Source organism: Xyrauchen texanus, chromosome 45, assembly GCF_025860055.1.
Source record: "Xyrauchen texanus isolate HMW12.3.18 chromosome 45, RBS_HiC_50CHRs, whole genome shotgun sequence".
Taxonomy (NCBI): domain Eukaryota; kingdom Metazoa; phylum Chordata; class Actinopteri; order Cypriniformes; family Catostomidae; genus Xyrauchen; species Xyrauchen texanus.
The window spans coordinates 20,500,913-20,528,473 of NC_068320.1; the positions used below are offsets into that span (position 1 = coordinate 20,500,913).

General features: G+C 38.8%; 1 protein-coding gene across 1 annotated transcript; it reads left to right on the top strand.

The window, feature by feature from the left end:
• The first annotated feature begins 617 nt into the window (after positions 1–617).
• On the top strand, positions 618–27,425 carry si:dkeyp-27e10.3 (UPF0606 protein KIAA1549). Its single transcript, XM_052118740.1, is given in 22 exon segments — positions 618–732; positions 9,013–10,175; positions 10,178–10,346; positions 11,441–11,529; positions 11,651–11,825; positions 12,082–12,212; positions 12,381–12,567; positions 12,656–12,715; positions 13,100–13,254; positions 13,344–13,521; positions 13,825–14,009; positions 15,410–15,615; positions 15,713–15,840; positions 16,782–16,796; positions 16,883–17,109; positions 18,833–19,062; positions 19,745–19,886; positions 19,964–20,317; positions 20,398–20,450; positions 20,764–20,891; positions 20,977–21,137; positions 21,872–27,425. Coding segments are annotated over 22 exon segments (4,482 nt in total). The 3' UTR covers positions 22,103–27,425.
• Positions 27,426–27,561: the final 136 nt, after the last annotated feature.

Consider the following 27,561-nt stretch of genomic DNA (forward strand, 5'->3'; position numbering starts at 1 on the left):
TACCGTTATGCATCTGATTAATATCATGCCCGTTATCTCGATACCTGTTTAACATGATGCGCGTGATATTAACCTCACGGGATCCTTGGCCCGCGAGCTCCAATGCGCTGTCATTATAACCTACATTCCCAGCAGCGTGAAGTGAGTTTATGGAATTATAGGGTTGCATGTATTAAAATGAATTGCAATCACCCTAATACGGATTATGCATATATATGTGCATAATCCGTGTAGATAGATAGATAGATAGATAGATAGATAGATAGATAGATAGATAGATAGATAGATAGATGCAAAATATACAATAAAGAGTAGCTTATGAATATATGATACAAGATCATATATAGGCTACTGTACATAGTATAAGCAAAGAGATACTACATGCCAAGATACAACCAAAAATCCCAGGTGTGTTGGCAAATGTAATCAGTCCTTGAAGGATCCATATTGATTGACACCATGATCTGTACTACAATGAGCTCGCTAACCATATATGTTTTTCCCCTTCCTTATAGCAATGTACAAAAAAGGAAGGATACCAAGTGGGAAGACATGCGGCCGTCCAGGAGAAATCTTATCAGGGTCGGTTGGCATGTCTTGAATAAGAAACGAGCAAAATGGAGAGCTCAGGTTCAAGGATGGTCTTGCGACATTTGCGTGGATGTTGCGTGCTACTGCTCGTGGCCGTGATGTTGGTGGGCTCCATGGTGACGTCTAGCACACCTGTGACAGGTAGCTCATCATGCATATGCCTTGATTGCTCTGCTGGAAAGAAATCAGCTAAAACTAGCCTAAGATGATCTCCCAACCTGGTCAGGTTTTTCTAATGGCCATTTTATAGGGATTTTAGGCACTTTTCAGCTGAGCACCAGGCTGGAAGACCATCATAAACCCTTAAATGCATGGGAATTTCACCAAACACTATATATTAGGGCCTTTATTTCTATCACAAATGGATCTACAAAATGCCCAGATTGTGTCAAATTTTCAAAATATTTTCCAGACTTATAATAGAAAATAATAGAATAAAATATATTTTGATGTTTTAATTTTCGTATACCAAAGAGATGATGCTGCAAATCAGGACAAATCTAGAACAAGATTCATAACCTTCACACTGAAATTTCATGAGACGCAACTGGCTGTCAAAAACATATTGAGCTACACTATACATAAATTACACATACGTTACACATAAGGATTTTCTCAGGCACTTATTAAGTCTAAATAGATGCACAACTTACATAATTTCAGTAGTACACCCAAATGACAATAGTCATATCCTACTGTTCATATGTTGTACTTGCTATAGTTTACCTCTATGTTGTTTCTTCATCAAATAGCAATGTCAAATATAAATCACACCAATCACTGAAACAACAGCATCATTTTGAGTAAGAATTAGCATGTATAATATGAATGTGTAAACACAAATGGAATAATGATAATTCACAATTGTTGCACAGAAAATCAGCGTGATATAGTGTTTATTTGTATGAATATAGTACCCATTTTTCTTGTAATAAACAAAGAAATAGATATCCTATGATAGTAAAATGAAATAATCATAAAAAATATGATTTATGTATCTACAAAAACTAAAAACTAAAAATGTATTTAATTAATTATAAAAACTATTACACACCTAGGGTCTCTAATGACCCTTTATGCTTTTGGCACTTTTTTGCAATTTTGGCTTCTTTATGTGTGTGTGTGTGCTACACTATTTATAAGAGAAAGATTAAGGAATACTAAAGAGATGTGGGCACAACTCCAAAAAATGGATGAAGTTCAGAAGGTGGAATGAGGTCCCGGGTCAATAAAGACCCGAGGTATGCATTTAAGTGCTAAACCAACTAAGACCAGCAAACCAGACTGGTTTAAGAGGTTTTCATCAGGGTGGGCACAGAGCGTGTCAAAAGAATTGTCATTCTTAAAGAGTGACAGTGTTTTCCTAAAGGTCTTTTTCACCACAGATGATATGAACGTCAGAGTAAGAGTGGGTGTATGTATGAGTGAGTCTATCTTTGTGTGAATGATGTGTGTGGCATTTAGAGCTGCCAAGTGACTAGGATTCATGGTGTATTGTGTGTTTGATTGGTTTCCAAATGACGAATATGTGCTTATTGTGGTGGTAGGGATTAGTGGTAGACCAATACAATGGCCAGTCTGATTAAATGGCTTATATTTGGCCATTTTTATATCATTGGCATCGACCAATAACTGTGCCCACTTAGCTGATAAACGAATTTTGTACCGGTAGATCCCTATTATGTCAGTTCCAAGATTATGAAAAGCACAGTCAAAAGATACAATTTCTGTTTTCTATTTATTATTATTTTCAAAATCGTTTATGCCTCATTTGGTTTGTATTATTTGTATATCGGCATTATATTAGTTATTGGCCACCTTGTTTTTTTATATTGAGAAACTCTTATTGGTTAACTACAAGTTAGGGATGTGTTTGTGAGGGACACAAATAGTTTCAAGTTTGATTCGAATCTGTGATTTTGATTCTTGGGCTGATATTGCCTTGAAATTAAAGGCTGATGAAACAAGAATACTCACACAAACAAACACACAATCATGTTTTCAAGCTTTATTACACTTGCTAATGCTTGATGCATGCACAGAGCAATAGATTCCGCTAGGCAGTGTAATCTAGCTTGAAATCATGATTGCCAAAAAGACTGCTGACGTCAAGATTTATAAAGAATTCTGAGGATTTATAAAGAAAAAGGAGTTATATTTTGGTCTGTTCTCACCCAAAACTGATTGTATCACTTTAGAAGACATGGATTAAACCACTGGAGTCATATAGATGACTTTTATGCTGCATTTATGTGCTTTTTGGAGCTTCAAAGTTTTGGTCACCATTCACTTGCATTGAAAGGACCTACAGAGCTGAGAAACATACCTTACCCTTTAACTTAACCAATAGTGTCAGAAAAGAGAAATTAGTGTTTAACGAAACAGACATCTTTACAATTAACCAACACCTAACCTTAACCAATAGTGTTTTAAAATGCAGAAACGAAAAGGAATCTGTATCAATACCTGGGGTTAATTTATAATTTTAAGAAGCTCCTTGTCACATAGTGTAGCTGAGATGAGATGGGAGGTGATGGATCTATTCGCAGGCTTTTAATGTTGATGATGATAGATACAAATAAACGTGAACACATGTAGGAGAGTCCATGATGCTGGTAGAGTTGCTGGACGAAACCAGCAGAGGAAGAGTACTCGGGGTGGTCACATGGGCGGGAATCCATTCTAGGGCTATTAACTCAGCAAGAGCTGGCTCTGGGAGCAAGGCGCCATGGGAGGCCTGGAGCAAGGAGCCGTCGGAGGCCTGGAGCAAGGTTTTGGCCAGGGTTCCCACCATAACCCACACTGTAAGGGGAACCGCAAAGTTCTACAGCCTTCTCCACATATTCAGAGAGTGTCCAGTGAGGATCAGCCGGAGGCATTAGTTCCTTTAGTGCACTATTCAGACCGACCCAGAATTAAACCACCAGGTCATCATAATGCATAAATTCGCCAGATGGAGAAACTCACGGACATGATCCTCAACTGGACGGTCCCCTTGCTCAAGGAGAAGAATTCTAATGGTCGCTAGATCCATTTTTGTTGGTCAGTTCTGCTGTCACGTAGTGTAGCTGAGATGAGACATGAGGTGATGGATCTATTTGCAGGCTTTTAATGAAGATGATGATGATAGATAAAAATAAACGTGAACACATGTAACAACAAACAAGAACTGAAAATGATGGAACAAAACTAGAGGGTATTTATACACAAACATGCAGATGAGTGAATGGAGAACAGGTGAGGTAGATGGGGAACAGAAGGCTGTGAGGAGGGCATTGAATCCTGGGAAATATAGTTTGGGGACAAGACAAAAACTATTTTAAAATAAGAGTCCTTGGGAACAACGGTGAATGTGACACTCCCATTTAAAAACCCATCTTTATAAACCAATAATTGGAATATTTGGGGGATGTGTCTATAGTGGTTATGACCCTGCCTTTATGGTGTTTTTGTCCTTTTTGGAGCTCGACAGCCCCGGGCACTATGAACACTTTGAACCTGGCCATTGTATGGCAAGATTGTGGCAAAATAACAACATTCGAGTTGGGAAAAACATGAGGATGAGTAAACAATGACATAATTTTCATTTTTGGGTGAACCATCCCTTTAATCACACTCTATGTGGGCATTATGTCGGCTCATTAGGAGTCATTCACTTACATGGTGAGCATTACTGATGTAATGTAAATGTGCCCGACGGTGCAACAAGCCATTAAAGTCATTGATCTTTATGTGTCTGTGCCGAGGTAGAGTCTGATTATTGGGTTGAGGACTAGAGTCTCTCTCTCTCTCTCTCTCAATCTTTCTCTTTCTGTGGCTCTGTGGTATCTGATGCTTGGCATTGCTTATTACATTTAGTAACATCAAAGCTAAGTGGACGTTAGTCTGTAATAATGTGCTGCTATTCATAGACACAGTCTATCCTATGTTTTCTCCTTTATTCTTTCTCTGCCCGAATCTGTGTCAGTGGAATTGGCGTGTACGTGTGTGAGCTGATTCTGTCAGTGTGAGAAATGCCTGTGAGCTCTCTGCACTGTATCTGTAGCGTACTGATGAAGCGGTCGGCATACGACACACTCCTGCATCACACACACACACACACACGCATGCAGTATCACCATGGAAACACCTTGCCTGACCACACCACCGAGCCATTCACAGTGCAGCACCCTGATATAGTGTATGTGTGTGCGGTTCCCCTTTCTTTCCCCGGTGTGAATTGTTGTGTTATCTACTGGGTATATTCTGACCGTTAACTAAGTCAGAAGTTAATTACTAAAGTTATTTCATGTTTTACTCCCCAGAGTAGTTCAGGTAGCCCAAAGGTTCAACAAATGCACCAGAGGCTTCAAAGCTCGGCTGATTTTCGTACAGTGTCATATAGGGCTGGGATTTTCCGATGCATCACAGTCTTCTTTTGAATGATCTTGATATAGATTCTTAACTCAATTGATGTTTATAAATCGATAAGTTCCAAGATCGGTCTTTTACTCTATACGCAACTAATATGAGAGAAAATCCCTCGTATTTGCAACCAAATTTCGTGCTATGTGACTAAAATGTATGTATTTGTCAACTGGCTGATAAATGTTTAGATTTCACTCACCAGTTGTGTTGTATAGTGGTGAAGTATTCAGCAGCGAGATCCTTTCATTGTGTGTTGAGAGTAAAACATTTTCTGTGTAATGTGTGTCCAAAGACAAGATCCACACGACCCATTTGTTATTGAATTATGTCTTTTTTAATACCCTTTCTGTTCTCTACAGTCAGTTGTTGATCAAAAACAACAAAACATAAACATTTAATTCTAATCATGCGTGGCAGAGTTGAGATAAAGCCATTCGAGTGTCTTTTGTTAACATGCGCTCATTTACAGACGTTCTTTACAGAAATGCCGGTTTTGTTAAAGAGACAGTACCGCTTTTAGCACGTGTCAGCAAATCAATTTATTAATTGAATACATGGTAGGGATGCACCGATATGGAATTTCTGGGCCGATAACGATAACTGATAATTCACAGCTCATTGTGGCCCGTGCCGATGCCGATACAGATAAGTTGATATTTAAAAAAGTTTTCATTTTAATCCTTTAATCTGGAACTGTTAGCCAAGTCATTAAAAGCCTCTCATTTGAAAAATACATGTCATTAAAAAGCTTGAAATTTGGACTTGCTGCTATTTAAGGTTTGGCAGATGTAACATGAGCTAGAAATTTGCCTATATTACAGATGAATGCTGATTTGAATGAGAAATAAATGAAAATACAATTGCATAAATTGTGTAGTGCCCATTTATATTGACATATCTTTACCTAGGCTCAGATCAATGTGAAGTAGAGGTTGCATCCACATCTGTAACTCTTGCCTCCTTGTACTTTTCGTCGGCAGCTATTTTTCTCAGTGTGCCCTTGTCTTTTAAGAGTTTATTGTAAAACGCAGAGCAGTTCAGTCCAAAATTAAGCATTTCCTTCACGAGTCGAGATTTATCCGATGTCAATGCTACGTTCATTAATGAAAACACGTGCTCCACCAATGCAGATGTCCCAGGCAGACATAAAACAAATTCCACACAGTGGCTAAGACTCCGAAGTCAAGACCACTCATCTCAGAGAGCGGGATTCTGGAGTAGAAGTTTCGAGGCTGCTCTGAATGTCTTTCCACTATGGGATGTCTCTCAGTAGGGCCCACTCAAGTACACTCCAATGAGCGGCTCCAATTCTGGGGGTAATCCACCGATGCTGAATGAAAGTTTCTCACCGCACAAAAGAAATTATCCGCTCGCATGTCACCAGCTTCAACCAGGGCATCCAACCGCTTTTTAATGTCAGAAGGTATGAATGATTTCTCCAGCCTGACCTGCAAAACTTTTCTCAGGTCATGAAGGTGCAAATCTATGGCTGTGCACAACAGCCCTTCACTTGCGTGCACCTTGTCAGATTCGGAACTTTGCTTCACCAAAGAATTGCTAACACGTTGTGGCACACTTACTTTTAGCAGCATCCACATGCTTTTTTTGTATGAACATACTGCGCGATGTCGGTGTGGCCTCCATGGGCGATGGAAAAGTGAGCTCCACAAATCTCACACCTCGCTTTTCTAGGCTCTTTCTGTTTTTGAAGATCCTCATTAAATATAGATGACACGCTTCCTTGACATTTTTCCAGCCGCAACTTCATCTGTGTGCCCTTTCAAAATTACTCTTAAATCAGTTCACTAACTGGACGCCTGTTGATAGGGGATTGTGATTGGACAGTTTAAGTCAATCATGCACTTCAAGTAACACGGTGTGATTTTATTGGTTTTAAAAGCTGTATCCATAAATACGGGACTGTCCTGGGAAAAATGGGACTTCTGGCCACCCTATTAAGTATTAACTATGGAACATTATTATAAAGTGTTACCGATTTTTCTTTTTAAATCACTCTATAGAGAATGTAGGAGCAGAATTGTTGGATATCAGTCCTTGGAAATAATAGATTTAAACAATTATTGTTTTTGTGTGCATACGTTTCCAATCAGACAAAAAACATCCTGAGACTTAAATGACGCTCCATGTTGAAGACCCTTTTATGTCTCATAGGAAACAGACATGAACTAGAAACATTTGTCTGCCAATGGTTGGTGCACAGCTGAAGAACTATCTAATTTTATGTGATTTGTAATTAGTGTCATAATGACTCACCAAACAGATGGGAAGCTATTTTCACGGCACGTGTTTTAAACAGTTTGAATAACTTTATTTTTGAGTTTGGTGTCATTTGACTTCAGTATTGGAGAAAAATGCCTCTCTCTGTTGTGAGAGGAGAATTGGTGTGTGCAAAGTGATAGAGAACATTTGTCAGTAAATGTCAAAGTTTGTTATATGCAAGGTTTTTTCTCTCTCTCTCTCTGACATCATTTAGAATGACACACTGGCCTTCTACTGTCTCTCAGCTCTCCTGTACTTTGTCTCCCTTACTGTGCCGTTCAATGAGCCTCATTACCCACAAACCCTCTGCTCTAACCACAGTGGCCCACAGTGCCAATGCATCAAAATCACATTAATAACAGGACAGCTCTTCTAACCAGCCACCATATGACTATCTGCTGGTTGAAATAAGGAATATGGGCTCTATTTTCGTGAGTTCTCAAAGAGCAGCGCTACACGCAACGACTGTCCACTACGTCTTATTAAGTTTTGTGAGAGTGCTAATTCGAAGTGCAATTTTCGTGGTAGCACAAAGCTCTAGTAGTCATGGGTGGGAGTGTTTGCGCTGTATGTGTGTGTATGTGTGCAAACTGGGGGTGAATTGTATGTAAATAAAGTGGCGCAAAGCGCAGTTTGCTAATTTCCTGAGAAATAGGTCATTGCGCTAAGACGTTTTAAAACACGTCTTATCTCAGCGCAAAGTCTAAACTCAGTTCCTGCATTTGCAGTTTGAAAATGTAACTCTGAATATACAGTGGACATATTTTGTCCGTGACGATCACTGTTGTAGCTGTTTTATGAAACATATATTTATGAGAAAATTAAACTATCTTTAGGTCATGGTTTATTTTTCAATTATATTATAATGTTTATATTTACAATTGTATGATTTACAATTGTATGTATGATCTCATTTTTATTGGTGTTTTTCCACCTGTTGTCACTGCAATAGAGGCCAGTGGAAGAAGTTGGAGAGAATAAATTGGATTGAATTGAATTTTTTGGATTTGGTATGAATTTTTTGACCACTTAGTTATTTTTATTATATTTCCATTTCAATTTGAATTTAGAAATATTTTTGGTTTAATTTCTTCGTGTTTCCTTCTTGCATCCCTACCCATATTTATATATATTATGGAATTTTCATTGACTGGTTATTACCCCAATCCTACATATGTGGTTACTGTCTTAAAATGTCTAAATAATTATTGTTGCTAACTCTAACACTTAACCTACTTTTTTAAATTGATATTATATTTATATTACAAAATGTACATTTATATTAAATGTATATGTTTAAACCCAAGTTCATATACATGCATATACTTAAAAGTAAAGTACATATAATTGAGTAATATAGTAATTATTTTGTTTATATTATACTGTATAACTTATAAAATACTTATAGTTACAATATATAGCTTTACAAGGCAATTATAAGTGAGAAGATAATTAAATAATTTCAGGATGTTGACTTTAAAATATTGTAATGTAACTGCCAGCCTTTAGGAGAAACTTAGAAAATACCTTTTTGACTTTGCTTGCCTAAAGATGATGAAAATTAAAGTTTTATTTTAACATTTCTTTTGAATTACACAGTAAATTGTGTTATTTCCAATAATAGGACTATGTTCAGGATACTAATCCTGTTAATTAAATAAGTAGAAACTCATTGGGACACAAATGACAAATGAAATGTTCTAATGGTCTTGTTTTCCCTTGATTCTCATGCAGTGGAGCTCCCATCCAACATGTCCAGAAGAAGCCTCACTCAGCTTCCATCAAGAACACATTCACCTCCTGCCTTATCTTCATCATCATCTTCTTCCTCATCATCTCAACGTTCTGAAAGAACCAGGCGTCCAGCATCTGGTGCCAAACATGCCATGTCCCCTGGTCGCCATGACAGTGCCTCCAGCATAGATCCCACTTCCTCTCTTGGCTCCGAAGGTTCGGGTAACTTAGGAGATGGGGCTCAGGGCATTCACCTGCTGTTACGCCCACCAGACCTTCTAACACCCAGCCAGATGCCTCCTATCCGTGAGGACAGAGCACCTACTCCAGCCCCTCCGACCCTGATGGCACCTGAGGACCTGTATCCCACCCACTCTGCTGAGGTGGATTGGGGTTCTGGAGACTATTTAGAAACGCTTACGTTCATGGGATCTGAAGGGGAGGAGTTTTCTCTGGTCACCACCCTCCCTATGCATGGATATGATCCATATGATGCTGACGATGATACTACAGTCAGCTACAACACAGAGTTCCCCTCTCGTCCCATCTTGCCCCTCTCCTCTAGAGACCTCCAACCCAGCAGGACAATAAAATATGGGACTAATTTAAGGACAGCCCACCCCACTGATCCCCGCCTCCCATTGGTTCCTGACCCTGCCCACACAAACGATATGGAGGATGACCTGGATTTTGACTGGGCAGAGCTTTTTCCGATTGAGCCAACTGAAATGTTGCTTCCTGACATGAACAGTATGGAGTACTACAACACATTGCAAGCCAAAGAGAATGCTAGTATTGCGAGAAATAGGACGAATCATGCCCACCCTCATATTACCCCCACCCACACTACTGTGGGACCAACGCACACACCTACTGCCACTTTGGGAAAAGTCCCAGATCATATTGACTGGACTACTCCTCAACCCACTCCACCTGTTACATCCCAAAAACCTACAAAGCCACCATCATCAACATCCACCGATACCCAACAACCCCCTGAAGTCCGCTTAACACCCGAGAAGGGAGTTCCTTCCATACCAACTCATGTTGGCAAAACAGTGCCGTCCACCCAGCCTCCACATAGCACCTCAAAGGGTCCAGTAATACAAGCTGTCACCCTGAAGACTCCAACTGCTACAAAACCACGTACTACCACCATCAAACCACCACCAGAACTACAACCACAACTACAGTTAAAACTACGACTACCATGAGCTCCACCAGCCTCTCCACCAAAAGTCCACCACCTACAACCCCCAGAATTCCTCTGTCCATTGCTCCCCGACTGTATGTCTGCAACATCACCAAACCAGACATGTACCTGGTCAGAGTGGGTAAGATGACAAAGCATTTTTATTTAATAAAATAGAGGGAAATCTGTATTAATACTTATAAAACCGATCTAATGAAAGGGGTCATATAATGAGAAATCATATTTTTTCTTATGAAATAAGAGTGTATTGTACTATGAAAACATATTTTAACTTTAAGCACTCAAAAATTCCTCCCAAGTCCAAAAAGACATATATTGAAACTGAGCTGCAAAAACATCTTGTCACGAACTTCCACACATTTCTGAATTGGGACAGATGAATTGTGGACCTCAAGGAAAAAACTAAATGATTAAAAATATGTGATATGGCCCCGTTAGAAATTGAGATGTTTACTGTAGCGGGTTATGCACAACTTTCTTTCTTCTGCTGAACACAAATGAAGATTTTTAGAAGAATATCTCAGCTCTGAAGGTCCATACAATGCAAGTGAATGGTGGCCAGAACTTCGAAGGTCCAAAAAAGCACATAAAGGATGCATAAAAGTAATCCATATAACTCCAGTGTTTTAATCCAAGTTTTCAGTATGATAAGTGTGGATGAGAAACAGATCAATATTTAAGTATTTTTAAATATCTCAGCTTTCACTTTCACATCATTCTTCTTTTGCTTTTGGGGATTCACATTCATAGTGCATATCGCCACCTACTGGGTAGGTAGGAGAATTTATAGTAAAAAGGACTTAAACGTTTATCTTTTTCTTACCCACACCTATCATACTGCTTCTGAAGACTTGGATTAAAACACTGGAGTCATATGGATTACTTTTATGCTTCCTTTATGTGCTTTTTTGGACCTTCGAAGTTCTGGTCACCATTCACTTGCATTGTGAGGACCAACCGAAATGAGATATGCTTATAAAAATCCTTGTTTGTGTTCAGCAGAAGAAAGAAAGTCATACACATCTGGGATGGCATGAGGGTGAGTAAATTATGAGAAAATTATAATTTTTCATTGAACAATCCCTTTAATATTGTTTTAGATGTAGTATAGAGTTTTAGAGTATAGCATGTCACATTGCAGGACATGAAAACTATTCAAAAATAAAATAGGTCAAATATCTCTCATGAACCTTTGAACTCTCTGTGACCCTGCAGGTATGAGCAGTGGTTCATCAGTGGCGTTTGCCAAAGCTCATGTGCGGGAGATTCTTAGACGAGAGTTTAACCGCTCGGTAGAGCTACAGGTGAGTATATAAGGTCAACCCAGGTTTAAAGAAAACATCTTTTCCACCCGCCAAGAACCACAACCATGCGTTTTATTTCTAAGATCAGTGATATACTGTATATCTATGCAAAATTATTCAGGTCCTCAAGGCTCCACCCAATTTCATTTTCCGGGCAGTCTCGGGTCCACTGGTGTACAATGCTGTGTCTGTTATCAATTCTCTCCGCCAATCAGCACACAGCACTTCCTCCTCTACCATTCTGTCAGTCACACCCATTTATGCAGTTCCAGATTACAAACATCAGGTCCATACAGGTGAGAGCACTAACCAAACACTGACCAGCACCAATAAATCAACCACAAACAAAGTCTACATAAATTAAAAGGTTATTAACAACTTTTATTTGGAGCTATCATTTTTAAATCCCTTTAGAATTACAGTATAATGTAGCTTTATGGAGAATATAGCTTTTGGTTGCTTGTTATTTAACATCTGAGCATTCATAACATGTAAATGTTTCAAGAATGTCATATGAGTGTTATATAACTGTTTGTGTCATATTTCCTGCAGTGCTACAGTTTGTACCGAGTCATGTGGACGTGCGTTTGTGCAGCTTCAGTGAGCGCGTGGAAAAGGGGCTGCTCATGGCGTACACGGAAGTGCGCAAGCGCTCACAGGAAAATGGAAATTTCACAGTCCATGTATGTTTAGAGCCAAGAACACATTAAAAACACAACACAAACACAAACTGCTGGTGTATGCTTAAAGGCTTACCAACAAAAATGCAGTGTCCTTCAAATGTATACTTTTATATATTTCAGTTATGTTTAGGTATTATAATGTTAAAGCTGTACAAATGTTCTGTTTAGATTGTGAATATCACTAGCAGCCTTCCTAAAGGCCAGCGTCAGCTAAAGGCACCGGTGGACATCACCTTTGCTGTGCATGACTCCCAAGGCTTCCTGATGGGATCAGATGTCAGTGGCCACATGAGGCAGCTCAGTGCAGTGGAGTTCAGCTTCTACCTCGGTTTTCCTACCCTGCAGATTGCTGAACGTGAGTCAATATATAAAGACAATGGCTCTTTTTCTCATGGAAATTTCTCTTTATTGCTCATAATATCTTTTCCATAATTGTCTTACAGCTTTTCACTACCCCGAACTGAATGTGTCCCATCTGTTACGTGCATCCTGGGTGAAAACAGGTTGTTAATCTTTGTTAATACAGTTTAGGGGAGTAACTAAGTGAAAGTAGCGACACTGGGAAAAAACAAATAAGTTTCAGTATGAACATAGCTCAGCTTTATTCAAAATAGTGAAGGTTTTCAACCGAGTGAACTGAGGTAGTGAAATGTGTTCGCCTATAATATCAACTCTCAATGTAATATTTGAAAGTCTGATTGATTTTTGTGAATCAGTTCATTCAGATGGTTCATTTAAATGAACCTGGTTCCAAAAAAAGTTTCTAGCTAACTGCTTTTTCAAAGTAAATAAATGAGAACTTTTAGCTACAAATTGTAAAAGCAGCATCTCCGACAATGGTAGCTTTAATGACAGAACATGTTTCTGATAATACTTCCTTTCTTTAGTGTTGCTGGGTGTGTTGGATCAGCGTGTGAATGAAAGAACCTTTCAGGCAAAGATGGAGAGGCGATTGGCCCTGCTGGTTGGAGAAAGTCTTGGATTCGGGGCTGGCAATCGTCGTTGGAGAAGAGCTACTATTATGGGCAACAACAGTGTACAGGTGCACACAAACACAAATTTGACCATATTTTGTATGTCCTTTCCACTTATCCTCTTTTGTAAATGTATCCCTCTGCTGGTGTGTCTCAGATTGTGCGGGCATTTCGCCTGGATGGTCCGGAGCACCCTCTAGAGCTGGTGTATTTTGTGGAGGTGGGGTCAGGAGAGAGATTGCCAGCTCAGGCCACTGCGGCCATGCTCAATAGACTCAACATGCAGAGAGCTGCAATTGTGCTGGGCTACCGTGTACATGGAATTCTAGCTACACGTGAGTTGAATGCAGTTAGAAAGTACATGCACATGTACATTGTGTCACTGAATTCTATACAGCTCACAATATAGTTTACACAGGTGCACTAAGTGCATTTTCCACTAAAAAAGGTTTATTCCTAAGGAAGTGAAATGTACTTTTAATAATGATGTTTAAAATAATGTACAATTACATCATGAGATGAAGAGTCTAATCAGCAAAACAGGACTCTCTTTTGACAAGTCTTGACTCTTTTTACAAGAAAGCATAAATAGGCTTTGTAGTCTTATCTGAGACTGATATCGAATGTCACTGATTTAGCGGTGGAGAAGCTGGCCCTGCCTCCCTCTGAGACTCAGTCCAGTAACGTGTGGCTGATCGTGGGGGTCGTGGTTCCTGTGCTGGTGGTCATCCTCATTATCATCATCCTCTACTGGAAGCTCTGCCGCTCTGAGAAGCTGGAGTTTCAGCCAGATGCCATGAGTACCATCCAACAGAGACAGAAGGTGCTGAGTCTGAGTGTGTTTAAATGAGTGTGTGTGTGTGTGTGGTATGACTTGCCCACTTATAGACACTAAATGTAAAGTAGGCTTGTATCAGTGCTTATTTTACTCACCAGTGTCAAGGGCTTTTTCAAAAAAGTGGTCTACTTTGTAACAGCAATTTTATGAATTGTGCAAATTTTGCGATTGTATGATATTTGGGTCATAGTTATTGCTGTGATTCAGGTGATGCCATAGGAATCTTAAGTCATATTATTTGTAAAATATAGCTTTAGCTAATTAAATAAATATTCTATATAGAATTTTGGGTAATTTTCCATTCACATCCTTTTTCCAGCTATTTAAAATTGGCTTTATACTAAAGTATTTATGGAGCTTGAAGTTGCATCTATAACAGTCTTTGGAAACAGCCATTGAATAATTATATTTAATGTACACTTATCTGAATATTAGACATGCATGGTGTTCCTAAACTGTAAACTTTACTTGTGTTTTCCCCAACTTTTTGTGGTTAAAATTGGCATATATATGCATTTCCAGGAGGTACACACTCAGCTCGAATGTACATTCTAGCACAGAATCTGATTGTGTGGAGCAGTCCACAAATTTTATAACGTGCAACACAGGCATAAAAACCATGGGAGCGAATTTACTATACAGAGAATGGAGACTTCACCCGCAAGTGGTGAGCCACGTGTAGGAGAGATACGGGCAAGCTGCTGTACTATATCTCTTTGCATCACCCGAAAACGCTCTCTCTTACTGTCATCTGAACCAGTGCCAAAAGTGAGATACCCAGCGTGTGCACGATAGAGACTGAATGGCAGTCAGACATAAAAATTGTATTGAGATTGAAAACTTCAGCATTCAATTTGTTTGATGTCTTTTTCTGAAGTGTCTAATAATGCATTGGCAATGTACACTTTAGGTTATCTTGCCCAAAAAGCTTGATATAAACTGAATCTACCCATTTGATCCTATTATTAAAAAAGTCCACTAGAAAAAAATATTTTTAATTACAGCATGTCCACTGATTAATGGCATGTGTACATATATAAAGATTCATACCTGTAAAAATGTGTCTAATATATATCTATCTAAAATTTTAACATATACATATTTAAATAATTAAATAAATGACCATTTCTTGCAAGTTCTTTGAGACGAAGTATGAAGTAAATATATTTATGATTACATTTTAATGTTTGTTTTAATGTATGATGTACCATGATTATGCGATTAATCACAGAAAACTCTTAAAAATTTAAGGCTGTGATTAAAAAAAAAATTATTGATTCACAGCCTTATAAAAATAGAAACAATCCTGACACTTTGTAGGCACAAATGCGGCTGTTTCTCAGAATGAGAATGTGTCATAATATGTTTGTCCATCATTTCTTTAGTTGCAGCCTCCCATTGTAAAAGGCTTTGATTTTGCAAAGCTTCACCTGGGCCAGCACAGTAAAGATGACATCATGGTAATTCAAGAGTCCGCCCCTTTACCGCCCCCTGTTAAAGAGGCCACACCCTCTGAGGGCGGAGAATTGAACACACCCAAATCAAAGAGCTCGTCCACGAAAGCATCACGTGCTGCACGGAGAAGGGGCAGGTAGGGGACTCTCTGTGATCCTGTGTTATATTTTTGGAATGTGTGTGAGCAGGTGTATATATAAGATTTTAAGTTGCACAACTTCTTTGTTTGTCAGATTGTCTCCATCTGATGGAGATTCATTAGGAAGTGAAGCATCCAGTGGCAGAGAATCAGCAGAGGAGAGCACCAGACCTGCTGTAACACCAAGTGACAGCAAACCCCAACATCGCAAGAGCAAGCATGGTACCATACCACACAAACAAACACGCATACACAATAATTATAGAAAGAGCCGGAAACATTTGTAAATGTGAAACCCAGCACACAGTGAACCCGATTCCACACTTTGCTGTATTTAACCACCAGAGAATTATAGCACAAACACACTTTTAAGCAAAACATTTCACAAAAAGAAGTTTGTTTGGTTTCTATTACAAAGCAATGGATATATTGTTCAAAAATGGTTTAGTTTAAAACTAAAAAAATTAAGTTCGCTCTGTGGAAAGGCATTTTTTTATCTAATGACATCATTTTTACATGTGACTTAAAGTGTTAGTTCACCCAAAAATGAAAATTATCCCATAATTTACTCACCCTCAAGCCATCCTAGGTGTATATGACTTTCTTCTTTCAGCCAAACACATTCAGCGTTATATAAAAAAATATCCTGGCCGGATCTTATGCTACGCCTATGTCATACGCCGGATCTCGACTCTCTTGTGAATGTGCGGACGGCCGTTACCAGAAGCCAGTGATTATCATTTATAAAGTTAGAAATATGGATATTTTTCTTACAGAAACGCATCGCTTCGCTTCAGAAGGTCTTTATTAACCCCCTGGAGCCATATGGATTACCTTTTTGATGGATGGGTGCACTTTTTTCGGCTTCAAAATCTAAGATACCATATCCTCCCATTATAAAGCTTGGAAGAGCCAGGATATTTTTAATATAACTCTGAAAGAAGAAAGTTATATTATGGGATAATTTTCATTTTTGGGTGAACAAACCTTTTAAGTGTCCAAAATTGTCCAAACACAGTGTATGCATGTAATATATATTTGCTTAAGAATAATTTGTATTATGATAAGCGCAATATAACAATTGAATTGAATTGATTTTAATAGAACTGAATTGAATATCTTTCACTTTCTCTCTCTTGCCCACTTATTCCCTTGGTTGCCAGCAAAAAACAAACTTGGTAAATTTCTTTATCCACAATCATGTTGCACTTGCATATATTTAGTCACAAATGCCTGACCTTTGATGTCTGGCCTTGATCTTCAGGTGCACAGCCTGGCAGTGGTGCAGATGAGCAGTTGTCATCCTCGTCCATATTTGAGCATGTGGACCGTCTCTCCCGAGGCTCATCCGATGGGACACGCAGAGTGTCCAATAAGATTCAGCTCATAGCCATGCAGCCCATGCCAAGTCCGCCCCCTCATTCACACAACCAATCCCTGAGTCCCAACCTAACGGAGAGGATGCCTGACGGAGCAAATGTCAATAGTGAGGTCAGTAAACTCCTACTCACATACACAAACACACGTTTGTATAAATGACAGGCTCAACCAGTGCTTACACAACACTCAAATAATAGACTATGAAGAACATTCTCACAAATTCCTTTAAAGACAATGTGAAATGTCATTCACAATCATTTCATTTCCATAATGTGAGAGATTTCAGAGTAAAACAGAATATCCATTAGGATTTGAAATAGTGGGGTGGGGAAAGTATATGTTATATCAATACTAAGTAAGACCTGGATGTTTACATTGTTTACACTGGTGTGACGAGGAGGAGGGTGTGGCCAGGCTGTGATGGCTCATGGCTGGCGCTGAATCAGCTGATCAGCAGGAGAGCGAAATAAGGGACAGCCGGAGATGCCGGTTGGAGAGAGAGAGAGAGAGACGAACGTGGCCATGCTGCATGTTTGTTTATGTTGGTTTTAAGTTAAGTTTGATATTAAAACTTTACGTTGACTGTTCAGCCGGATCCCACCTCCTCCTTGCCCGTCCTTTAACTGTTACAGTGGTGCCAAAACCCAGGAAGTAGGAGGGATGCGCTGTCGCGGAGTCCTCGCCACTTCCGTCTGCCAAAGGATTAGTCTCGGCTGTCTGCCTGGGGATGGAGGGGTCACTGCCGGCATCTGAGAGCCAGAGGAGCTGTGGCTGTCCGATGAAGAAGGTTCCATCCATCAGGGGCCGGAGGACTCGCTGCCATCCACTGGAGGAGGAGCGAGCTGGCATCCACCAGAGGGCAGATGAGTGGTTGAGGACTGGGCGACAGCACGTCCGGGAGCCAGCGAACAAGTTTTTCTCTCTCTCTCTCTATCGCTCTGCCTCGCTCTTTCCCTATCACCTTTCCCTCCCCTCGTCTCTCCCAGGGGAAGACCTGCTGACAGGCATGACCGGTAAGGCAACGCCTCTCCTCCAGGAAGGGAGGGGAGGGCAGTGTGTCATGCCGGGGGTTTCCCCGAACTGAGTCATGTGATGAGGAGGATGGCGGGGCCGGGCCGTGAAGACATGCGGCTAATCAGCCGGGAGGGGGATAAAGACGAGACAGAGGTGCCAGTTTGAGAGAGAGAGAGGTGCACGTGACCGCGCTGCACGTTTGTTTATCTTGGTCTTAAATTTACCATTAAACTTAATGTTTACTGTTCAGCTGGTTCCCGCCTCCTCCTTGCCCATCTTTTAACTATTACAACTGGTTAAAGGGATAGTTCACCCAAAAATGTACATTAATTTACTTCCATGAAGCAACAAAGGACATGTTAAACAGAATGACAGCCTCAGTCACCATTCACTTTCATTGCATCTTTTTTTTCTTACAATGAAAGTGAATGGTGACTGAAGTGTTCAGTGAATCTTCTTTTGTGTTCCACAGAATAATGAAAGTCAAACAGGTTTGGAACAGCATGAGGGTGAATTATGACTGAATTTTCATTTTAGGGTGAACTATCCCTTTAATATTATTTCTCCCCACCGGTGTGGCCTTTGTTGCATTAGAAATAAAGGTTATTTCAGAGACTAAAAGATTTATTGAAAGATAATTAAAAAAATATTTTTAGAAAAAAAACAATTAATCATGCACAATAAGACCAAGATTTATATTTAAAAAAAGCATGTAAATAGGGTCAATTTTGATTTCTTGTTGTCTTTTAGATGTACTACTTAATCATTTTACATGTATGACTTAATAACATTATTCAAATCTGTATGTGCATTGATGTAGATCCAGGTAGCCTTGAGGCATAAATCTGAGATTGAACACCATCGCAATAAAATCCGCCTGCGTGCCAAGAGGAAGGGCCACTATGATTTCCCTTCCATGGAGGACATCATGGCTGTGTTTGGCGACAGCTCCGAGCAGCAGCGAGTGTATCAACAAGCTCAGGAGCAGATACGCAAGATTTTGCACCCAGAGGAACACACACACTCATCATGTGGAGAGCCACGCAAGAGGTCAGGATAATGAATGTTCGGTTTGTATTTCTTTAAAGGAATAGTTTACCCATATATTAAAATTATTTTATTTACCTAATGTTGCTCCAAACCTGTATGACTTTCTTCTGTGGAACACAAAAGGTGAATTTTTAAAAAGTATTTTAAAGATGCCATGAAATAAAAATTGGAGTTTTAGTCTAAGTCTGATTACTGTAAGGTGATCTATATGTACTATATGTAGTGGTATACTCCTAAAATGTGACAAAATAAACTTTCAGAAGACTTTTAGAAGACTACACATTTAAAAATGTACAGTCTTTCTCTTTCAGCAAAACTGACCACAAATATTCCTGAATAATTTTGCACTACACAATTTTTCATCCAATAAAATGCACTCTATAATGAAAACATCCCCTTCTCCTATATTATAAATGCCACCTGCCACCAAATGCAAAAAAAGTTTTTTTAACGTTTGTGTTCATTAGAAGAAAGAAAGTCATACACATCTGGGATTACATGGGGGTGAGTAAATGATGGGAGAATTTTTCTTTTTGGGAGAACTAGTCATAGGATATATGTCAAAACAGGAAAGAATATGGCACTTATTAATCCATTTCAGCTTGGGTAGGATAAAAGTGACATTGTTTAGAAATGGATAGTAACATCTTCATGTTTTTTTGCATGTTCATTGTATGTGTAGTTCCAGAGGACGACGCTCTCCCAGACAGAGACAGAGAGAGAATCTGAGGGGTAGTGGTAGTCTGAGAGACAAAGATCGCCTCATTATGGATGGGGACGCCACATACAGGAAGTACCCTGGGGTCAACAATGTGGCATATGTGGTAGGACACACACATACGCACTTGCTTTCATCTAACTAAAACACAGACTAACCAAAACTTCTGTTTTATTCTTATAGTCTGATGCAGACCAGCTCCCAGATGCAGATAGCCCCTCCCCCACTGATGAGGTGTTTTTAGACCCTGGATCTCCGCCTTCTGGCCCTGCCCCCGCCCCACCCATTTACGTCCCACCTCAACCAACCATTGAAGAAGCCCGGCAGCAGATGCACTCCTTATTAGATGACGCCTTTGCGCTTGTCTCGCCCTCCTCTCAAGGAAGCTCTGCCCCTTTGACGTTCACTGGCGTTTCTGCAGTGACTGGAGTTGGAGAAATCAGCCCTGGTCAACCGTCAAGCCCGTCCTCACAGCCTTCACACCAGTGGGGTTCTTCTTCTTACCCCGCAGCCCCTGCACACAGTCCTTTCTCAGCGGTGAGTTACTGTTAAATGTGAGCTGTATAATTTTGATACACATATGTTGTAGTTAAATTATGTAAAATGTCTCCTTATAGAGGTATGCCGAGTTAGGAATGTCTCCCACATCAGTCCAAGGCTTGCTGCAGAGGTGAGATGGATTCTGGAATGTTTTGTGGAAAAAAGTTGTATTTATTAATTCACTTTAAAATGTAAACTAATGATCTAGTACAGAACCTTCCATGTTATTAGTGCACATAAAAGTTTTGACTACGTAAATACAAAAAACATGCAACCAAGTCTCATTTTGTCTACAGGTTTGACAAACTTTTGTTTTGACCATATTGTAGTGTCATGTTCATACAAGTGCTCATCAGGGATATAATGGCTGTGTAATCACTACTAACTGATTAAGTGTCAGATATAATATTTACTCAGCAGATTCGTATACTGTAAATTGACAGGCAGGATCAAGGCTCTGGGTATCTAGTGTCAGGAGAGATGCAGTCAGATCCTGTTTACTCCAACAGGAGGCAGTATGGAGAAGACCTTCCATCTTCTTCTCGACCACGACCAGTAGGTGGCAGCACAGGTAAAGTGCTTTTGAGTTTATTTCACATGGAGTTTAAGTTTATGTTCATGCTATGATAATCGCAATGCGTATGTTGTCTGTGTAGGTGCACAGTTGCATCAGCTAACACAGGTGGGTTTGTCGAGTCGAATTGGACTGTACCCTGGTGTCGGCCGTAGTGTTTCGGGGCCGTCGGGGTCCAGCTGGGCCCAATACCGCTCAGATGAAGAGATATCCAACCAGAGGCCTGGATCCAACCGAGACGCTGTGAGTCAAACATGCAAGCACACAGTGGCTTTCTCTGAATTCTCTCTGTAAATATAATACAATTAATCCATAATAATACATACAATAGGTTGTTTTAGATGACGCCTTGGCGCTTGTCTCGCCCTCCTTCAACTTCAAATTTAATTTTGTATGGTTTATAGGCATGGCAAAACTGTGTATTTGCAGCTTTGCTGTGTAAGATTACATTTGTACTAAAATAAGTCATACAAAGTAAATGAATGAAAATGCAAAAGGAGTGAACATGTTATATTAAGTAATTAATCAATTCAAGTAAATTAAAATTGTTCAGACAAAGTAACAATTAACAAGTTTAACTAGGTGAATAATTTAGTGAACTATTAATAAAACTTGTGTATTTTTAGGGTTGTAATGTTGTTTAAATCGTAATTTTTTCTAAAAAAAGTTTTAGGGTTTTAGGATTTGCGCCGTTACATCAACATGGCAACAAAGTTGTAAAATTGGATATAACTTTACAGAGAAAATGTTAGCAAGTGATTTTTTTTCACACTAAAATCATGTTTATACGCATATTGTTTATGTCTTGTAGCTATACTTTCGAAACGGTGAGTATTTAAACATTTATGCATTGGCCCCGTTCACTTCTAGTGTTTTTCACTGTTTGTCAAAATCTGAAATATATGGTGTGTGTTTAATTTTTTTATAGAACTCTTTTACTCATGTATTTTATGCATCCCTCTCTCTGGCTCTCACAGATTTTGACATTCCCTGAGTATTCCTCCTCACCTGTATTCCAGATGCCCAGGACAGCCCTACAGGATCCCAAGACACCCCAGGCCCACCTGGAACCCTCTACCGCGGGGTACATTGCCCCTGAGGAGCGTTCTCCACCCCCTCACTCCTCCGCCTCCCTCATAAAGGCCATCAGGGAGGAACTTCAGAGACTTTCTCAGAAACAAACGGTTCTTGCCAGCTACCACAGTTGAGATAACCCAAACCCCAGTCGTGGGTAACTTCCTTTTGTAGATATTAGCTGTGATCTACCACCACATAAGCGTCCCCTCAAATCCTAACACAGCTCCATAACTGAGAAGCTGCTTTACATAAACCCAAACCAAAATCTTAGGCCAGAAACATCATTTTTGCAAGTACACAAACTCAGATGCGAATGTTTGGCCCTATTGTTCTCATTGAACATAAATGTGTGCTCTCTTTTGTTGCTGTGCAGGTGACATGTCAACTTTAACTCGCTCAGCAAGATTTGCATTAAACTGTTGCTCCACCATGAATGACAGTAGTGCCTCTTGTGGCAACCCTGAGAATGAATTGCATTAAGAACGCCTCATACGTACCGCCTGATTTTGGAACGCAACAACGCACATAATTGAGCTTAGGTATAAGCGTTCATATACTTGTGTAGAGCATGTTTCAGGCCTTACATTTTAAGTTCGGCTGGTCTGTTACACATGAAGCAATTCTGAAAATCTTCAGTACTCTCAGTGCCAGTACATTCACAATTAAAAATTCACTGCTGATATGCAGAAATGAACTTCAATACCCTCTCCTATATTTCACACAAAAAAAAAAAAAAAAACAGGCATCTCTCGTAACAAGGACTTGTCTAGATTGTTTAGGAAAAAATAGACAACATTGCCCCATATTCAGACTGTTAATATGCATGCTGAGAGATGTGAACTTTCTAGACTTACTGTTGACTGTTGCTAATGTGTACATTCCTCGCCTTCAAATCCATGTCTGTCGAATTGCTTCCTTCAAATGGATCGTCCTCATGTCTCCAAACTTCCTCTGGTGCTAAAAATAATTTCTTGCCTCCACCACAATGTCACAATATGGCCCAGCCCGGAAACTCTGAAGTGGCATCTTTACCTCGCCCCTTTTGTTGCTTTAGTCTTCTCGCCTCTTCCCTGTTCTGCCATTTATTCAAGATGGCTGATCAAGTGAAAACATGTACTCTGTTCCAAACCCCAGTGAGCTGCCTACATTTTAAGTTATCATAGGTCCACTCCCAACACAAAGGTTGTTCCACAACTTAATAATGATGCCTTATAGGTTACCTCGTTTTAGCCACATTCAAAGGCAGCATCACAGGTTTGCAGAACGTGTTGTGATGAAAATGAAATAATTTTAAAGAAATCTGAAATTGTGATGAGGCGAGATACATTTTGATTTTAAATCCCAAATCATTCAATACCAAAAAGTTCTAAAAAGTCAAATTTTTATGCTTACTAAAGTATCGCACCATTAGCTTAGCAACATGCTAACATCATACTGAAATCAATTGTTTGTGTGCCACAAAGAGTTGCTGCCTCTCAAATCAGTCACTACTGAGTTTATAGCGCATTTCATTTTAATAATAATTTTAATCAGTTTACAGTTACTGACTTTCAGTTAAGTTACAGACCCACTTTATATTAGGTGTCTATAACTAATATGTACTTAAGCATTTGCTACAATGTACCTATTATGTACGTTTGTGTTGTTGCATTGTAATTACATTTAAAATACCTGCGTTTCATTACATCTTTAGTTACACTGTTAAAATTACCCCTAACACTAAACCTTACACAACCCTTGTCCTAAACCTTAACCCAGTACCTTAACCTCAGACCCTGTTTCCACTTGGTATTACAATGCGTCTCGGGTGATCTGACCACATGTGATCAGGTGAGACACATCACTGTTTACACCTGGTCTTTAAATGCATCTCCAGTGACCACTTGTGTTCAGATTTGTAGGGGAGGGTCTCTGTTTCATGACGACTTACATCAATCACTAAGTCAGTGTGTTACTGCATGATTTTAAAGTGCAACAAAGTCAGAAAAGACAATGTAAGCACTATAAAATGGCGCACTGTTTCTCCCAGATGTTTGAATTTAATCTAAGCACAAACGCAACACGTCAAGCAGAATTATCATTTATTTTATCGTATTATCTGTATTAAAGGAGCTTCAGGTGTTCTTGCTTCTCAACTGACTTGATATCAGGCACGTTAAAGAAGATCCGTGGAGCTGTCGTGATTGTGTGTGTATCCGCTTTTTTAAATGTTACGATCGGACGGTTATATTCTTTTAAACTTTAAACACTTGTTTTAGCGCAGTGGTTGATTGACAAGTCAGGGGTGGTGCTTTACTGCTGCCGAGATGCATACAGGACGGATTAGAGTTTACACCTCAAATGCCATGTGAACACATGCGTCTTTGACTACATTCGTATGTGGTTTTTGGGATATGTTTTAGACCCATTTAGACCTGTATTTAGTGCTGACCACATGTGATCGGATCACCCAATCTTGATACCAGATGCAGAACAACATGTAGTTACACAATAAATACACTGTAGTATGTATTTTAATGTTTTGTTAATGTTTAATATAGGATCTTAATTACTTCTAACTGCATTATTTGGGTTGCACATACAGTATTTCTAAAATTATATTATGTAGAACATCTTAATGTTCATCTTAAGGGCATGTGCCCCCTAACGAGTCAATGAACAAGGAGGAAATATAGAAACTATTTTGAATTTGTTGTGCAGAAAAACAAAAGCTTTGCTCTGAAGTGTTTTAGAAAATAACTTTCAAGTAATTAGTAATGTGATTACTTTTTCAATGATGTAATCCGTGAAGTCAGTAATCTGATTACAATTAATTTACCCAACACTGTCTTAGAGGCCATTCAGACCGAATTTGTTCTTGTGCTAAACAGCTAGACGCAACACTGCGAATTTAATAAAACGCGGGTGTCGAGATGCGAAGTTTTTTCTTACTTGGCATGCATCTACAAAATGTAGCTCTCCTGTGCAAAATGCTGATAACAGCAAGATGATGTGCAATGGTAAAAGACATCTGTCTAGCTCTTGTATACATAGAAAAATAGCAAACATGTGCTCATTGAAAACAACCCATTAAACTGCCTATATAGGCAGTGAGGTAGCTCACTAGGCTGTGGAACATGGTCTTGACATGTTTTTGTCTTACATTTGAGCTCTGGGTACTTTTGACTCTGCAGGGGAGGGAAGGAGAGTTTTGAATGTGTCTGCAGCTTGTTGTTGAGAACTTTCTCTGCATTAGTGATCTGTGAGCTTTTGAGCTTGCTTGCGTGTTTTTGTACTAGAACTAACAGACAAGCGGCCTCAACAGCCGCTGGCAACACGGTTCCCATCCAGATAACGTCATTGCTGCATCCATCCTAAACTCTCTACAGTATGTCTACATCTGAGGAGAGATATCAAAGGTATCAAAGTAAGCATTCATGATACCAGTGTGTATTCATGTGAGGTCTTTTTACCAGTGGCCTGGAGTAGTTTCTCAGTTTACAGATTTATTTGCACATTTTCATCTTTGCACATTGATATCATGGTGATGATGGAAGTCAATCAGTTTAAGAGTTTATTGTGGAAAAGAGAGAAGACTATAAATATATAAAGAAAGATATAAGTTCATATTATATAAAAATGTATATTGCATTTTGATGTATTGACCCATTGAGCACAAACATTGAGATCATATGTCAGATTATATGTTAACCATATTAGATTTATTTTTTAATGTTATAAAAGTATTATGTAAAAATGTTAAAGATGTTGGAAAAGTGTTGCTATGGGACATTTGAAAAAAAAAAGACCAAATCACTGTTGAGGCATATAATTCCTTTAGCTTCGTAATTCAGTAGGCATTCTCAATGTATTTTCATGTATGGTCATGTGGATTTGCACAGAAGTATTGTAACGATTGCTTTAAGGTTATGTGATATAAGGTTAATAGGTTAAAGGCCTTGTTTAATGTTATTTTGTACATGAGTGTTTTAATTTTTCTTTCTTTTTTTTCATATTTAAATTTTTTTTCTGTTTAACTTTACTTACCATTTTTCTTTTAATTCTTTCCCCATGTTCCTGTCTTTTATTTTTTTATCCTTCTTTCCTTCCTCCCTTCATTTTTTTTTCTCAAGTATGAGGCCTTAAACAGGACGCATGTGAAGTGATGATTTATGCTTTATTTCTTTTCTTTATTTTGTGTGCTTATGTCTTAATGGGCATGCTTATAGTCTTTAAAAATATCGAAAAAACAAGAAACAAGCTTCATAGAATTTAGCTTAATATGAAAGACTACTATGTAATGGTTCATGAGACTAAACGCAAAGCAAAGCACAGAAAAACCATCTTGATCATCATTGAAAAAAAGAAAATGTTCAGTATTTTGCCATTTATAAACTTGAATAATATTTTTGAAAGTATTTAAATATCAATATTTATAATTAAAATATATCAAATAGAAAAAGTACAAATATGTAAATGGACATTTCTCCATATTTAAATATTCAGTATGTAGTCCACTGATGACCAATAAGAGGCAAGCATCATTGGTATACAACCCTTTCCCACTGTGCAAAGACCAACTGGGGATATTTTTGTTTGTTTGATGTCATTATTAATTTTCTTTTTTTATCTTGCAGATTTTTAAATAACAACTCTACATATTCATAAAAAAGGATGTTGAGGATAAATGTTAGATTTACAGTCACTTGATTGACCTGGTGCTATTTAACACACCACTGTGTGTGTGTGGGCAGGTTTGGGTAGTTTATGAGGACTATTTATAGTATATAATTACAATGGTATTATGCTATAAATGTGGCTTATGAGGATATTTCTAGTGTTCCCATAATTCAAATCGCTTAAAAACATACTGAATTAAGTTTTATTGAAAATATAAAAATGCAGAAAGTTTTTGTGAGGGTTGCTATAGGTTTAGGGGATAGAATCTATATTTCGTACAGTATAAAAATCATTATGTCTATGGAGAGTCCTCATAAGGATGGCCACACCAACATGCATGTGTGTGTGTTTGAGATATGTTGAGCGTGTGAAACCATCAAAACCTTACAGCACTGAACTTAATCATATTTATAGCAATTAAAATGTACAAACTCTGAGATTAACTGAATGCAGTGTGTGTGTGTGTGTGTGTGTGTGTGTGTGTGTGTGTGTGTACGTGCGCAATAATATACCTCCCCTTGTCCCTATGTCAGTGCCATAGAGGATGCAACTGGAATGTAAACTAAATATTACATAAAGTGAATTTTTAGTTTTACATTAAAGGAAATTGTATTACTGTCATCTCTTTCGTTGACAATGCAAACATCATCTTTGTGATCCCATCATGAAGGGATACATTTCTCATTATATCTATCATTCTGTCTTTTTCTTTCTCTCTTGGTCTCTGCAAACTGCATCCCAGTATTTGATGTTTAATGTCTCTGTATTGTTGTGTATATTAAATAATAAACAATGTGACGTCAGTTGAATCTGTCTCTTTCATGTAAACCAGCAAACCAGGTGACAGCAGAAGATGAATCACAACTTCATCTCACAACCATGTGGGGTGGCATGTCAAAATATGCCAGTTGGGATTCAGTACAATCCTAGC